This window comes from Cornus florida, unplaced genomic scaffold (assembly GCF_030987335.1).
Source record: "Cornus florida cultivar Cherokee Brave unplaced genomic scaffold, ASM3098733v1 CherokeeBrave_3.0.0_Hap2_Chr08, whole genome shotgun sequence".
Classification (NCBI taxonomy): domain Eukaryota; kingdom Viridiplantae; phylum Streptophyta; class Magnoliopsida; order Cornales; family Cornaceae; genus Cornus; species Cornus florida.
Window position 1 is genome coordinate 55,441,603 of NW_026775578.1, and position 17,424 is coordinate 55,459,026.

General features: G+C 36.6%; 2 protein-coding genes across 2 annotated transcripts in view; one reads left to right on the plus strand and one right to left on the minus strand.

The window, feature by feature from the left end:
* Nucleotides 1-369: 369 nt before the first annotated feature.
* LOC132270299 (ferric reduction oxidase 2-like) lies at nucleotides 370-4,123 on the minus strand. Its single transcript, XM_059771483.1, has 8 exons — nucleotides 3,940-4,123; nucleotides 3,690-3,792; nucleotides 3,168-3,362; nucleotides 2,838-3,072; nucleotides 2,367-2,694; nucleotides 1,980-2,223; nucleotides 945-1,660; nucleotides 370-509 (listed from the first exon to the last, which is right to left on the minus strand). Exons 1-8 carry the CDS (start codon nucleotides 4,121-4,123, stop codon nucleotides 370-372), a joined length of 2,145 nt encoding a protein of 714 aa, XP_059627466.1.
* Nucleotides 4,124-10,874: 6,751 nt separating this feature from the next.
* LOC132271770 (protein VACUOLELESS1) overlaps nucleotides 10,875-17,424 on the plus strand; it is a 39,309-nt gene continuing 32,759 nt past the window's right edge. Inside the window, exons 1-2 of the mRNA XM_059773243.1 lie at nucleotides 10,875-11,869; nucleotides 16,158-16,448. Coding sequence (XP_059629226.1) covers nucleotides 11,093-11,869; nucleotides 16,158-16,448 — 1,068 coding nt within the window. The 5' untranslated portion in view covers nucleotides 10,875-11,092. The remainder of the gene's footprint in view (nucleotides 11,870-16,157; nucleotides 16,449-17,424) is intronic.

Below are 17,424 nucleotides of genomic sequence, written 5' to 3' on the forward strand. Positions count from 1 at the left end.
TGAGATATTATTAGGTCACATGCCTTAATTTACAAATCACCAACCTAATAAAAGGGAAAGATATTCTTTTCAAAATAATTATTAGTGTAAAAAAAAAAAAATATATATATATATATATATATATATATATATATATATTATTATCAACTCTCTCTAGTGTGACAGTGTTCACTGTAAAAAAGAAAAAATAATAAAAATAAATAACCTCTACTAAGTAGCAGAGAACAGGGCATACAAAATACAGAGAATGGCAAGGCAGCTCCTCCCAACCAAAGCAAAGCAACCAACAACCATAATTGAATTATAGCCGAAACGATAGATATTTCAGTCGTCATATCTCATACGCGTAAGTAAAAGCTTTCTTTCAGATCACCAGCTAAAGCTGATCGATTCAAAATGTAGGTTATTTGCCAAGCCAGATGAGCAGATCGCTGCAACTTCTTGTCTCATCTTCCAAGGGCCGCTAACGAGAACTCCAATGCTTGATCCTTCACGCTCTAACAGCATTTCTGAAAAGGAATCATTGCACCTAGCTACTTCAGCTTGAAAGTAATAGAGGTTGGGGAAAAGAAAAAATAAAAAATCCCGGGATGCAATATAGTTGTGCTACAAAGGTTGTAGCCTAGTAGTATTTCCTCGCCTTCCAAAATAGAAAGTTCATAGGGACAAGTGAGGTGTGTGAATGTATTTTTTTTTTTTTTTTTTTTTAAGTAACTTTAGAATTGCCTGAGCCTCTTTTTACCATTGTTACTTCTATATGATAAATCATCATCATCATTAATCTACGACTAATTAACACCATATCTGTTAACTAGTTACAGAAGGATACTTCTTGAACTGCAGGTAATGCATGATATCATGTTATAATAGTGATATATATGGTTTGGTGTTCTTTTGGTTTATACAAATTAAAGAAAATAAGTGGGATGGTAAGAATATCTTACTCTTGAGATTGGGTCTTTCACCAAAGTGCACCTTGGTAGCTTGAATAAAAGATTGGTGGGGAAGGCTTTCCAACTCTCTATCGGCACTGTAGAACTGTGAAGCTGACCCTGGCGATGTCACTGGCGTTGGCATGTCCGTGTTTTGGATCAGCCTCGATTCCTGAACAGTCCCTTTTTTGTTCCAAAGAAATGCTGCAGTTGCTGTCATAACTATGGAGATGCTTATGAATAACATGTTTAGAGCAGATCTTGAAGTGTTCGAGTATATCATATTAGTGTTATGATCGATGGGATATATGTAGTATCGCGTGAGAATGCCAATGAGCAGAAGAAAAATGACAAATGAGGATGAAATTATAGCCCCAAGCCAAAGCCAGTTGTTTGAGCCCAAAACTGCAGAAACTGGTGCATCCAGTGCACTAGGCTTGAACCAAATGGTTCGGTGGTGCTTCTGATCATCTTTAATGGGCTCGTCTTCTCTTGTTACGTATGCCTCAATTTGTAACTGCAAGTGAGAAATGTCATAGGTAGTGCTGGCGGAAACTGGGATGAGAAGGTCTAACATGGTGAGATCCTCAGCTTTTCTGAAAGCAGCAATGAGGAGAATCCGTGGCTTCTTGCAGCTAGATGTGCTGGCAGTAAAGAGGAGTTCACGGATTATGGAGATAAAAGGAGTAATGCCACTTCCTCCACTGACCATCACAAGCATGTCATGCCTGCACATTGCAATGCATTTGAGACAGTCTTAAACTTTGTTTGGTAGAATGTAAAATTAGTACTTCTTTTTTCTGTATTGCTTGATAGATCAAATTTTCAAACCACTAAATCAATCATAAGTTTATCACGTAAGACTTTATTTTGTACATTTAAATGTATAATATGATTGATAATTGCAATAAAATGAACTTTTTTCTAATAGACCTATGGCAAAGCTTATGTTTGTTAAAAGTATTTCAAAATTTTAAACTGTTAAAAACAAGGAAATGCTGCTTCTACTCATCTGTGATCTTACTGTTTTCCTATAATTATGCTTACCTTAAAAAATGTGTTGAAGCAGGTCCATAAGGTCCTTCGACAGAGATCTCTACGCGTTCCATTGATGAAGGCGATGAAATCTTTTGGTACAGCTTCTCAGACCAGCTTCCTTCACTTTTTATGACAATGCTTAGCTTCTCGGGCTCCATATTACTGTTGGAGGTAATACTAAAAGGATGCCATTGAAGCCGAGAGATGCCAGGTACGTTTACGAACAAGGTGCTTGTTGGATTATAACTCAATCCTGGTCACATATTGAAGGCAAAGACGAGCATAACATCATTAGTTTGTAGTGAAGGCAAGTCCCCTTTCATTTCTACACATGATACTAGTGTGTGTTTGTGTGTGTTTTCAAATCATTAGCAATTCTAGAGTACAATTTTTCACCTAGGCTTTTAGAGAAGTTTAGTTCCACAGCTTGACAAGGTAAAACCCGAGCAGAAACCAAGCGAACCCTTTGCTGGGATTGCAAAAACCTTAGGTACCGATCAATCAAGAAGAGGTAGAAGCCTGGAAGTGTGATGCAAGAATAGGAGAAGCTGACATGGAATACAAAGAATACGATGAATAGAATGTAGAGATTGTGAGTGTAGAAGAAGAGCTCAAACATCTTTCGCCTTATGCAGGGGAAGCTTGCTGCCCACATGGCCAATCCAAAGAGCAAAGCTACTTCTCCAGCTACATTCGAAACCCCAACTGTATCCCATTTGATCATCTACATTGCCACAAAATCGAAGCATGTTAAAGTTTCTTAAGCCCTCAAAACTACAAGAGATATAAAAGAAATTTATTGAAAAAAAATAAAAAATTCCCAGTGTTTCAGAAATCTATAACATGAATAACAGTAATTAGTTGTACCTCTGACAATTGGTTTTTGTCAAACCAAAATGTAATGTAACATAAGCCGTGCGCGGTGAAGAGGGTCAGAACAATATGCCCCAACCAAATATGATACTTGATACCTGACTCTGATGTGAGGCCTATGAGGCGCAATATGGAAGATCCTCTGGTTACCGGGAAGAAGAGAAATGCTAGACAGATATTACCGACGAGCCCCAACATTAGTGATGCACTGTCCAACTTAACTTCCCACCTGCCCAAACCATCATCATCACCATTTCATAATTTGGATGCAACATTAGTAACAAATTTCTTTACTCGGTTAAAGAAATTAATGTTAGTTCTTACTTTTTCTCATTCATTCGCGCTGCAGATTCTCTAGTGATGTTTGCAAACATGCCATGTAAATAAGCAGAGAATGACCAAATCAAGAGTGCAATGAACATACAGAAGAAGGATAGCTCTGTCCACGACACGATCCCTAGAGGTCCTTTCACGAGTGCTGGCCGTGTCCACGAAGCCAAAGGGGGATTCTTTGCTCTGCTGTCAACAGAAACCAAGTATGGAAGGTATAAACATCAGAAGAAAATCTCATTATGTATTCCGTCTAATTCGAGATGTGCTTTACAAAAAATTTACAAAAAAAATTGGGATATTTGTTAAACATCCCAACTTTTTTTGCAAGGTCCATCCCAAATTGAACGAAACAGGTCTTATTGCTCCACTGGAGAGTATTCAGGTCTATAAACCACCCTCGACCTAGAGTAGCAACTATGACAACTATTTACTTGATCCAAAAAACTAATAATAAATAAATAAAACCAAGACAATTATTTATATAGAATGATAGTGATTAGCTTTTGTAACTACCTTTCATTGTTCTGTTCACGAAGTTTCTTTCCCAAATGGAGATATAAACACCCCAAAGTAGCAATGCTTAGGATTGGGAATGTGTAAATAAGAATGTTTGCACCTATATGGTTGAAAAATGTCAGCAAATTAAAATTCAAAATGCTCATAACACATCAATATCTATAATTACAGTTCTTTTTTAATAGGTGAAAAAATATGGTATCCCAAGCTTTTCTTTTAAATACAGTCAAACAATAAGAGTTCAAACCTTGTTGTCCAAAGTAGGTAGAATTGGCCTTAGATTGAATGTTGGGCAACCAGTGTAGCCAAAAAGTGTTAGTCGGCATCATTATCCATATCATGACATGCCCGAGAAAGATCACCACTATGAACAGCTTCATTGCTAGTCGAACTGTCTTTATTCTTTGATGTGGGTTTTTTCTCATAGCCATACGATTCATCTGTGTGTGTTTTAGTGTGTGTTCTACTGTGTGTATTAAGGGTCTTGAAGCCCTTGTATAAAAAGGATGTTATATACGTATTTGTGAAGAGATCAATTGAGAAAGTTACAGAAGTACAAGGGGAAAGTATCATATTTAGGGTCCAACTGTGGTGGATTAACGTTTGAAAACAATTTGCAAGACATTAGGCGCCAATTATCATGTGGGTGTATATACGTTGACCATGGTTTTTAACGGTCCTTGCAGCACAAAGTGTCATGTAACAGTTTACAAAATATACTTTGGTATCATCAAGTCAGTGCTTTGAATTTGGAATAGGAGGAAGTTTAGTTCAAAATTAGTACTAAAATTTCTTCAATATTAAATTAAAGGCACTAATTTAGTGCTACCAAATATGGCATGATTGTTTTTCAATTATGTCATTTTCAAGAAATGTTTGTTTGTTATATGATTTTAATTTTATTTTATTGTTTTTATTATTTAATAAAAAAAATGTTTCAAGCTCTGGAAGTAATGTGCGTCTGTTATATGATTTTTATGTTTTACAACAAATGTTTTATGTGTACGTTGAATTTGCACCTAACTCTTAAAATATGAATTTGACCGTTAGATTGTTATTGTTGAATGCTAACACAGATTTGAGTCATGAATATTGGCTTGTCTGCATCTATGCACGGTATTAACACACCATCTTTAAGATTAAAAGTCCATTGCTTTTATGCATCTTGAATTGTAAAATACTACTATATTGTTATGTTTGGAAACAACAAATCAGTATTTTGGATTTAAGATTAGAGGAAATTTAATTCAAATTTTATACTAAATTTTTTCTAATTTTAAATCTAAAAGGCAAATTCGGCTCTGTCAGACATAGCATATGATTAATCTTCTTATGCTTTAACTATTTATTTATTAATATAACTTTATAGAGGTAAGGTTCTTGTAAAAATTTTGGTACTTCACAGTGATTAACTACTTATGTGATGAAACTTAATCCAAATAAAAACATTTTAAGATTAATACATATGTACCATTTTGTACAGAAAACTAGTTTATATTCAATGAAATTTAAGATAATCATGTTTGAGGAAATATTTCATCATAATATAACCCATTTGTAGTATACTCTGTATGAGATTGCACCATGAAAAAATCATCAGTAGTTATTCATAACTAATAAACCAATTCATGTATGAGATTGCAAATGTCTCAATAGTCCAGTAATAGTGCTTCCGATGAACTTTAAAGTGTCAGATTTCGACTCTTTGTATCTATGAATTTAATTTCTTGCCTTGAAAAAAAATAATAAAAAAAAGATTAAAAAATGGTGTTATATTAAGGGCTTAAATCATAAATGCTAATTGGGCTGTGAAAGGACAAATTTGATCTTATCATTTAATGTTAAATTAAAAATAAAAAATTATTATTTTTTAAATTATAAAAATACCCTCTCTTTTTTATTACTGTGTTTGCATTCTTATTTCTTAATATATCCTCTGTGAGTTTGAGTTTCTCCATCCACTTTCTGATTCCTGAAAAGAAGAAAAGGGGAACAGGTACGTAGAGAAGAAAGCTTCTCTGTTAGATTTCAATATTTTACCCCTCTCCTAGTATATTGACCTAGTACACCGAACAAAAACACAATCTCGACGAAAAGGCTTACGAGCTGGGAATTGAGAAGGGAATTGCCATCTTTACTAGCCCATCAAAACAAAAGAACGTCTTAATATGCATTTATATGAGAATTCTATTTCTCTTATCTCAACAAAGTGGTTTTTTGCTTTGAGAAGAGATTCTATATCCTTGAATCCCATGGTATCGAAAAATGAGTTATTTTTTCCTGATTTGTGGAATAGATTGGATTATGGTCTGAATAACCATTGACATAGCGCCGCGTTTGGACTATGGGTCACTTTGGTGGAAATCTTGAGTAGCAAACAGCGACCCAAGGCTTGAGAGAAGGACGGGGATGGCCCCCGTCCATGGAGAATCCAGATCTCTGTCCAGCGATTTGGTGGCAGCGAACAGATGGGCAGCGACAAACGTAGTTGCCGGCAACCCATTTTGGGTCAATTCATGGTTCCAAGTGGTTGATTCATGGTTCAAGGTGGTCGATTCATGGTTCAAGGTCGCTGCCTTGTGCAACAACAGATTATATTCAGTTCGGTGACTCCACGCCGGGGTGAAGACTCCGGCGGCAAGTTGTTGGCAAGGAAGAAGAACAGTAAAATGAAAAAGAGGGTATTTTTGTAATTTTAAAAAATATTTTTTAGTTTTTAATTTAATATTAAACAGTAAGATTAAATTTGTCATTTCACAATCCGATATTGAGCCAATGTGATAATTTTTTAAACATATTGAATTTTTAGAAACAGGTTAGAATTTGATAATAAAAAATTAAAAACAAGAGTTGATTTAATCCCTTATATTAAATAACACCACCTATGAGTTCAAATCTTCTTAGGTCATCTGGAGGAAAATTTTTCCATAATTATCTATGCACATGAAATGTCCTAAGAGCTTAGACATCACTATTATCAAAAAATAAATAAAAAATATAAGACTCGTCTTATTACTCCAAAAAAAATTATATAAGACTCGTCTTATTACTTCAAATGGTATGGACGTAATTAAAATCTTCTCCGACGCAACAATGCATCTCTCATGACCAGTGAAGAAAAAATAGAAATACACGTTAGGACAATGTTGAATTGCAAGGTCAAACATTACTTGTATTTCAAATTATTTCATCAACCGTGTACTAATACGCCAAGATATGATTTTTATCCAATTTTTGGCCTGACCGACCCTTGATCCTCCACATTACTTACTTGGCATAAATCATCGCGTCTTGAATAGCATTACTACTGCTTAGTACCTACCGATATATGAAAGTGAAAAGTTCATGGTAGTTATCCCTACTTTTATTTTTGAATTAATTACAATGACATTTTCAAAAGTTTGTTATAATGACAATTATATACAAGTTTAACTTTTTTTGAACAATGACATCACTCAAGTTTGATTCATTTGCTACAAACACCCCTTGAGTGCTTGACACATGATAAAATGACCTAAATGTCCTTTGATGACATTTTTAAATAATGAAATTGCCAATTTACCTATTCTTCATTTTTTTGCCCAATCAGTGTCTCACCTCAATCTCCCAGTTCCTTTTTCATATTAACCTACCCACAAAGCAGCAGCCCCCACCGCTCCCACCATCGCCTCTTCTTTCCTCTCTTCAATCTCTTATATACACACACACACATGTATTACATGCAGTCACATACATATACACACATACAATTTCAATCCAGTCCAATCCACTCCTATACTGCCCTAACCTTCCCCAAATTAATCACAAAAAAATCTCTCCAAACCCAGTTTTAATGGAGACCATCACCCAGTTTGGCAACAAATGGACCACCATCGCCCCTTCCTCTCGGATCGAACCAACAAGGCCAAATAGAACTACTAGAACTCCACCCTCAAGTGGGAATTGCTTGTCGATGAGTACCGACAAAGGCGATGGAGTATTTAAATCAGTAGCCATTAAAGAGATCGGTAAGTGTGGATTCTCCCCTTTCGGTTTTGGGTCTGTATCTCAGACTGGGTAATCCATCCGGGTTGGATGTAATCGAATCGATCCGACCAGTTTCGTGTTCGACGTCTCACATACCAACCTGTAAGTGAATCGAGCCTTATCCAAATAGATCCGGTGATGCTGCAGAATCAGAGTACGGACTTAATATCGTGATGACAATCTCTATTAAGGAGAAGCGATAAGGCGGAATACCAACAACAGAGATGACAGTGGTGCCGCTGTCATAGGAGGTGGAGGATGTGTTTGGGCCGTTCAGTAAGGAGTTCTTGGCAGTGATACAATCGTCGCCGGTGATGGCCCGAGCAAGGTGTTGTACCATGCACTTCGAGCTTCGAATTTGTCCGAGTGGTGTGCTATTGGTGGCGAGCATTTACGATATTTATAGGTGATGATTTGTATCGATCTTATTCATTGACAACTGGTTACCCTTATTCATCAAGGGGGAATGAACGACACTGGTTTAGGGAATGAATAGGTTAAGTGGAGAAGGGCAAAAGTGTATTTTTAAAATTATGATATTTTATAATTAAAATTATGATGTCCAATTTCGTCTTTTTCAACCATTTAAGGGCGTGTTTGGATCAAAAATTCTGACAGGGGTGTCATTGTTTAAAAAAGCATAACTTATCTATGATTGTCATTATAGCAAACCTTAGGGGGTGTCATTGTAATTAACCATTTATTTTAAATTAAGGGTAAAGTTCAGCCACACCTTTTGAGAAGACGAAATTATCCCTCAATATTAAAATCAAATTTATTATAAAATATCAAATATAGTAAAAAGACACAATTACCCTCAATTTTTTTCAACCACAAATTGGCTACCAAGTAGCACCAGATTAGACTACCCACCTGACCAAACCACCTTCTTCCCCCACTCTCTCTACGTTCACTGCCCCACCGCCGCCACCACCACCCTCTTCTCCCCTCTCTCTCTATTTATATATACACACGATGTTCACTCTGCTACCGCTACAACTACCATCCATTTTTCTCCCTACACCACCACTAAGGATGGCAACGAGGACTGATTTGGGTGGGTGTACGCCTCCCCACCCCCACAACCGTTTAGAAAACTCCACCCCCGTCCCTGTCCAAAACCACAAAAACGGGGGGACTTTCCACCCAATCCCCGCCCCCGTTTAACATTTTTACCCCTACGGGTACCCGTTCGGCCCCGTTTAAAACCAAAATTTCTCCTACATTTAATTTTTTTATCAACTAAAATTATATAATTATTGAAAAGATTCATTAAAAATGGAAAATAAATAGTTAATTCAACATTAAAGACATTCTATAACAGCAATTTCATAAAAGATAACATACCAAAACTAGACAAGTCAAATTACATTATTCCAATGCGAGTATATATACTAAATAAAATAAGGATAATTAATTAATTACCTATTAGGTGACGGGTAGGCGCAGCTGAGAGTAATGATGTGAATGAGAGAGTTAAGAAAACCTAGAGTTTCTAATAGGAAATATATATAATAATTAAATAAAGGTAGTTAAGTAATTTCCATATCTAAACGAGGCGGGGCGGGGCGATCTCCCTCAGCCCCCACACCAAACCCGCGCGGGTTTTTGTTATATCAAACCATTCCCGCCCAAATTAGCTAAATGGTCCCCCAAAATTGCCAAAAATGGGGCGGATAACCGCGGGGGCGAGTCAAATTGCCATCCCTAACCACCACCACCTATTTTCCCTCCACCACCACCGATCTAAAACTACCGATGGTGCACAAAGAGGAGAATCGCGAATCAGATGTAAAATCCTACTACTAGAGCTCCACGCGTCGTAAACAAGATTGTTTTCCCTACACGCGCCGCACGCACCACTGTGGAGCTTTCTGCAACAAAGCCAGAAGCGACATTGAGGCTAGTTCCAAGGGTCGGAAGTCTTGAAGAGCAGTCACTTGCTTCTAAGACATAGAAATCAAAATGATGACATTAGCAGATCCGTTCTGTCGTCGATGCTTCTGGGTTTCGCCGGACTAAACTATCACCGATGCTTCTGGGTTGGGGTCAATCCCTTCATCCCTCATTCTCCCAAACAATTTCATCGCCTCCGCTGCAAAACCCATTTTCAGAGTACCCTGGTATCATCGAATTCCACGACACTATATCTCTCTCCCTAATTTCATCAAACACTTTCCATGCATAACCCAATTCACCACATCTTGAATACATTGTGATCATTGAATTAGCCATATAACCATCCACACTCAACCCATTCTTGAAAACCATTTAATGGGCCAGCCTCCCATGTTCAAATGCTAAAAGATTCGCACAGACAATAAACAAGAATGGAAATGTAAAATTATTCGGCTTTAAGCCCCAAAACTTCATTTGGTAATAGAATTCTAATGGAACTCATAAGACTCAAGTCGTCTTTTTGAAAGCAAAAAGAAAAGACACCTGGATCCATGTAAATGGCCAATATGCTCATTGATGTCATCTTCACTTGACCTGTTTGTTTACAGTGAACAAAAGATAATGACCGAAATAAACAACTACCCAGAAGCATCTTTTTCATTTCGAGTTGTTTGCCATGTAGTTGTTAGGCCACGGATCATCACATTAAAAGCGTAGTCACTGGGTTCAGTCATATGAGAGAAGAGAAGGGAAGCATTGTTGAAGTCTTTGAAATCAATAAGTTTTGAGAGTAGAAAATTGGGTTTATGAATAAGGAAGAGGGTGATGACGATGGCCGTTATCCAGACCATAGCCGGCGCCGTCTGGTCTATTGAGAGAGAGAAAGTATTAGGTAGTAGATATTGAGAGAGAAGAGACTTTTTTATATTTTATTTTTTATTTTATGCATAAATTGTTCATAAGGGTAGATTGATCCAATTTATTAAATTGTAGATTTAAATAAGTTTCCTAAATGGTCAAAGGATAATTTGGTTAATTTCTTGTGTTAGGGGTGTCTTTGTTTATTTTTGAACCTTTAAGGGTGTTTTTGTCTAAAAAATAAGTAAGCATCACCTGCGTGTCCTTTTGACAAACCGCACGGGGTGTTGCTGTATTTTACCCTTAAATCAAAAATTGAAGGGTGAAATTGTAACTTCAGCTTCGCTCTTTCAACTTCCCCATTCTTTTTCTTTCATTGTTATACGATGTTGCGCTATATATATACCTACCTTTTTCAAAACCTCAGCTAATCTACAACACCACCACTGATTTTCCCCCAACAATCCACTATTTTCTCTGTAAAATCTCATCAATTTAGTCTTCCTCAATCAAGCTATTCCCACAAGAAAAAAAATCTATGAACCAACCCAACAAATCTATAACCCTAACATTCTCTTCTACAACATTCTCAAAACCCCAATTCAATTCGATTCCTCATGGCGGCAGTATCCGTCGCTGCCGAGTGGCAGCTCCTCTACAACCGCTACTACCGTAAGCCCGAAATCTATTCAATGCAATGGAAACACATCGACCTCAGCCGCAACAAGGTCGCCTGCGCCTCCTTCGGTGGACCAATCGCCGTCATCCGTGACGATTCCAAGATAGTCCAACTCTACGCCGAATCCTCCCTTCGAAAGCTCCGAATCTTCAACTCCGCCGGCAACCAGATCTCCGAGACAGTGTGGAGAAACCCCGGTGGCCGATTGGTTGGGATGGCGTGGGCCCATGACCAAACCCTAGTTTGCGTCACCCAGGACGGTACCGTTTATCGGTACAACATTCATGCCGAGCTGCTTGAACCCAACATTTCAATGGGTAATGAGTGTTTTGAGCATAGTGTGGTGGAGTGTGTGTTTTGGGGCAATGGAATGGTGTGTATCAACGAGGCCAACCAGGTGTTTTGCATTCAGGATTTCGAGAATCCGATGCCGTGCAAGCTGGCTGACACCAATCTCGAGGAGTTGCCTCTCTGCGTGGCGGTGATTGAGCCGCAGCATACTATGTCAGAGAATGTGGAGGTGTTGCTTGGTGTGGAGGATCATGTGTTGTTGGTTGAGGAGGATGGGGTTCAGCAGTTGGGTGCTGGAGTAGGACCACTGCAGAAAATGGTGGTGTCGCGCAATGGGAAATTGTTGGCATCATTTACGCATGATGGGCGGCTTCTGGTTATGTCCACAGACTTCTCAAAGATCATTTTTGAGTACAGTTGTGAGGTTGGTTTGCCATTTCTTTCATCAAAATTGGCTTTTACATAATTTAGTATTTCTGTTTTCTCCTGTTACTTTATAGTAGTAGCATTGAAAAGATACACTCCACTAGAAGAGTTGACCAGTATTAATCTTGCTGTAGCTCAATATATAACTATGTGACTGACATTTAATAAATAGAATTTTAACATCTAAGTATGGGCACAATTTAGTAGTTGTATGATTTGTGTCTCAACTGTCATCTGAAGTGTTCGTCTGGCTAACAAATTTTTTTTATTGTAATATTCATTTATCTCTTTATTTTTTATTATTATTATTATTTTTTAATTTTGTCAGTAATCATTATTAACTGTTAGTTTTCTTTGTGTTTCCACAACTCTCTAACTCATTCATGAATCTGAATGCAAATAAAATTGAACATTGTGGCTAACTCTCTAATCCGTGGATACATGACTGTACTCAACTGATCTGCACCTATCCAATGATCGGGATTGTAAACAATTATCCAAGTAATAAGTGTCAATGTTCATAAGTAACTTGCAAATACATATATTGTGGTTTTAATAGTACAAACCTCACCTAAGAGACGCTCACGCTGTACCATGACTAAATAATGGGGGGATCACATGCAGCTCACCTGCCAAGGCATGCTCGGCAGGAAAGGGGATCATAGAAATTTCACTCATGTAACCATCAGAATCACGTGGAGCTCACACTTCTCTTCAAAAAAATTCTTAAGATTTCCCACAATCAGTGGCTTAATCTTGGGAAGGGTTATTTGGTATGCCATTGCTACCCCAAGGTCTTACCCATGCAAAAGTGTGCATCGTCACTACTACAAGTTGTTCATACTAACCTGGGAATATCATGGGATGCACCTTACCCTCCTAGAATGTTATTGTTCGATACATCGACTCTCCCACAGATGGATCTTTCTAGTTTTGGTTCCTTATCTTTTACTACTCCTAGATAATCAAATAGTTAATATTACATGTTCTCTTAAGGTCTTGTGCACTATGAAACGTTTGAGTTCAATTCATGCCCTTTCAGTGCTCAAGCTAAACTAGCGTAATCTCTGCCACTTAATCTCATGGTTATTAAAGTCAAAATACAAACTGTAAAATTGCATGATCCTACGATCCAAACTTATGAATCGATCTAGATAGTACGAAAAATCAGAGGACTGGATCATGGTAGGATTATCATAGGATCGTCAAGATCCTAAGATTTCCATAGGATCACAAGGTTTTGCCATAGGATCGGTTTGGTATGTAAAAAATCCAATTATCTTTTTCTTTTTTATGGTACTTGAAAATATTCTAAAGTGGACTGATTCTAAACCTTTTGTCAAAAAAATTCATTGTTGTTAGCATATGTTTTTTATATTTGGTAGATTAATTAAAGAGTTTTCTTGGACTTTGTTTCATTAAGAAGTTATTTCAATATTATGAACATGCATTTCGTAAGAGAAATTGAGAATAGAAGTAGTTGAATATTGATCTTCCCATGTACAACCTTTTCTATAGGCTGCATGGTGCATTAGGACTTTTCATACTGACCCGTGCTTCATTATCAAATTTACTTGCATGAACTTGTGTATACATGCATGTTCCATTTGTTTATTATAATATTTATATTTTTATGTATTTAGAATTTTTCTCTATCTGTTTTAAGAATTCTTTACTTGTACATATAATTTTAGTGTGTTTTTTCCTTGTTTTATAGGATCTTATGATCCCTGATCTGGTCCGATGGACCTGCTACTCGATCCAACATAGGAACCCAATCCTAGCAACCTTAGTCCTTTTATGTAAGATATCTTGGGCTATCTAATACTTTATGAAAATGTTTGCTAGACTCTAAAGAAGTCTTTAATAATCCCAAGACTACTTTTGAGGATAACCTAAATAATATCTAATCATATAAAGCGAAAAATGTTATGAAAATCTGACCTTTCTGCCTTCCTTAAAATAACTACAGGTTATTTATATAGAATGTGGTTGTGAAATTTATACTTTCAGAGACTGGACTCGATGAGCTTTCTTGTGACATATGCTTCACCAGTTCACCCCAATCCAACTTCGGTCGACCCCTCAACTAACCTCTTAAAGTTTGACCTTTCGTGCAGTTTCGGTCGACCCCTCAACTAAGTTCTTAAAGTTGGACCTTCTGTGCCGTTTTCTTCCAATTTTCTCTTTGTTGTACCACCAAACGATCTCGTAATGGCATGAAATGTTAGGTGCTTACTATTATCATATTGAGTCGGGTGATGTCATATTCCTACCCAAAACCTGAGTTAGTCAAAGTGTCTTGAGTCGTTTGTGGATATCTATTGAAGATATAGGAGACAGAATCGTGAAGTTCACGGCAGAATATCGCACCCTCAATCACAAATATAGTATCAAGTAAATGGACTTTAGTGATGCCTTAGTTGGACCTAAATTGATGTTGACTGGGCTCATAAAATGTGTTAAATTGTACCTGACTAGACTAGGTCCCATGATTTTTCCCCTTTCGAGGGTTTCCACATAAAAAATATGTGTTGTTCATTCTTTTCTACTGTACTTTAGTTTCTGTTTTTGTTGACTTGTGAGTTGATAATTTGAGATTTAAAGCAAATTAGGATTAAAAAATTAATTCTCACAAAATAACTACCTGGAATTTGAATTAGAGTAACTGATTGTCGAAAAGTTGGTTAAAAGCAGAAAAATATCCATAAGTCCTATTTACCCCAACCCTCCTTTGAGGTCTACTGCACTGCTCACATTCTGACTCATCAGAGCCTCAGGAAATGGTCAAGCACACTTCCACTTATTTCTGAACAGCGAGTATTTTAACTGTAGGATTTTTGGTCCTAAAATAAAATCCAAGATGTAGGGTAAGCATTAGGGTCGATAAATCTTGCGAGATTAGAGTTTTGGGGATGAAATAAGGGTTGCTCTGGGACCATGAGTCGCAATTTGCGAACAATAATTTAGTTTGTTTTGTGTTTTTGGGTTGATAGAATTGAAATGTTGATGGAGAAACAATTAGGTATACTGAAATAAATTTTATAAGTTTAGTAATTATTAAGACTGCTTGTGGGTTAATAGGACTGCAAACAACCAATGGAAGGAAGGAAGGAAAGAAACTGAACTGGACTGTTTTTCTCATACTTCTACTAGATTAAGAACCTACTGTAAAGCAATTAGACTGTTTTTTCCTCCTCCTACTTCTACAAGGTGAAGGCGCAGAGGAGGTGGAGTAGAGTAGGTGTTCTCGTTCTCATACTTCTACTGGTGGAGGAGGAGAAAGGAGGAGGATCTCGAGCTCATACTTCTACTAGGTCACAGACTTGCTGTAGAACACCAAATAACATAATTTGAACAGACACACACACTATACCAAAAAAAAAACGAACTTACGGATCATTACTATATCTGAATGTTTGCAAATGAAATCACCAATTTTTAAAAAAATCTAATCTATATCTAATTGTTGTCAAATGAAATTATCATAGTATCCTTCAACTCCTAACATTTTGTGAATAAAACGGATCACCAGCACACTAAACTGAAAAAATATACGTGATTGCATAATATTAATTTCACACACACAAGCAAACATATGTATGTGCATCTTGAGAAGTAATAACACATAAATAGCTGAACTTTAATGGTGGACATTGTGAAACATTGGGTTTGACCTAACATTGACTGAGGTTCTTTGTAAATCTATAATTAATGAGCACTTCTTCTCATCAACCATATGTGTCATTTGAGATGGTTTATCTTAGTTTGAATGAGTAAGTTCAGCTGCCTCGAGTTTTGCTGTTTGTTGTAATCTGTTTGTTATGGGAAGAAAGGAACTGGTGAAGTATTTAAGTGAAGGACCTCCAGCTAAATGGAATTTTACTATTTTTTTTGGTTCTGCAAAAAAGAATTCAGAGATCCTTGTGGCTAATTGTGTTCCAGTGAGTTGATTTGTCCAACTCAGTATCTTTCATCAAATAATTTTACTTATTTGTGTGCTGTGTAGACATTTCTTTTCTTTCTTCTTCTTCTTCTTTTTTATTTTATTTTATTTTATTTTTATTTTTGGTAATGAACACACGTTTTACTGTTTGTGAAATAAATTGGCAAACATGCACAACGATTGCAACTGCAGTTTGAAGAACCTAGTGGGCAGAGTTAATTTTTTATGGGGTTTTTAAGTTCCCTAATACATTTTAGTCCCTGATATTATTTCCAAGGATGATTGTTAGCCAAATAACATTTATATCTTATTCTTTGTATTTCATTTTTCTTATGTACAGTCAGCCCTTCCTCCAGAGCAGCTAGCTTGGTGTGGAATGGACAGTGTATTACTTTACTGGGATGATATGCTTTTGATGGTGGGTCCTTTTGGAGATCCTGTGCGCTACCTTTACGATGAACCGATTATTCTTATCCCAGAGTTTGATGGAGTGAGAATACTTTCTAACACAAGTATGGAATTTCTACAACGAGTTCCAGATTCTACAGAATCTATTTTTAAGATTGGGAGCACATTACCTGCAGCTTTACTATATGATGCGTTGGATCATTTTGACCGGCGCAGTGCCAAGGTAGGGCAAAATTCACCATTCATGATATAATTTGTATATATTTTTGGAACTCTTTTAGATTCTAAATGTTTGTGTTCACCTTGTTCTTTCTTTCTTTCTTTCTTGCTTTCTTTCTTTCTTTCTTTCCTTTTTAAAAATTTTCTCTTAAAATGTTGTATGTTTCAAACAAAGTGTTTTAACTACGGTCTACATCTATTTAGCAGTCTTACAAAAAATAGTTCTCACTTGTCATATTATGCCATGTTCTGAACTTGTTGCATAAATTTTATGCATGGATCAATTTTTTGGTAGAAACATATTTATGTGCATACATGTTAAAATTATGATTTTAAGAATTGTTGGTTGATTTATATATGTGAAGCAAAAGGAATTTATATCCCATCAGGTGCTCCCTCTCCCTCCCCCCCCCCTCTCTCTCTCTCTCTCTCTCTCTGAATAAAATACAAATAATATGAGTAGAAATATATAAAAAGAAGAGAAAAGAGAGAATTGCGTAAAGGCTTGAATGAGATGAATTACTCATTCACAGCTCTAGTATTTATAGATAAAATGAGCACATGCTCATATTACAAGAAAGGAAACTAAATCAAATCAAAATCAAATCACAACTTATTCTAAAGCATATTCTATGGCATATTCTATAGCATAGTCAACTCTCTGCTATTATGGTAAGTCATACCATAAATCGTGGTATCATATATATGCTATTATATGCATAGTCAAATCTCTGCTATTATGGTAAGTTATTCCATAAATCGTGGTATTATAAATACTAAGACTCCCCCTCAAGTTAGTGCGTGGATATCTGAAACGCCCAACTTGGACAATGCATTCTCAAACACAATCTTGCTGACGCTCTTTGTAAGAATGTCTGCAAGCTGCTGAGAGCTTGTGACAAATGGACTGCAAATTTGACCAGAGATGATCTTCTCTCGAATAAAGTGACGGTCCACCTCTATATGCTTAGTCCTATCAT

What these genes read in the sequence shown, in the direction of transcription:
- LOC132270299 (XM_059771483.1), bottom strand. Translation starts at nt 4,123, where the DNA reads ATGGCTATGAGAAAAAACCCACATCAAAGAATAAAGACAGTTCGACTA. An exon ending in GCGCGAATGAATGAGAAAAA is followed by an intron (nt 3,073 to 3,167) that starts GTAAGAACTAAC and finishes TGGTTTGGGCAG; the next exon opens with GTGGGAAGTTAAGTTGGACA. An exon ending in AAACTTCTCTAAAAGCCTAG is followed by an intron (nt 2,224 to 2,366) that starts GTGAAAAATTGT and finishes ATATGTGACCAG; the next exon opens with GATTGAGTTATAATCCAACA.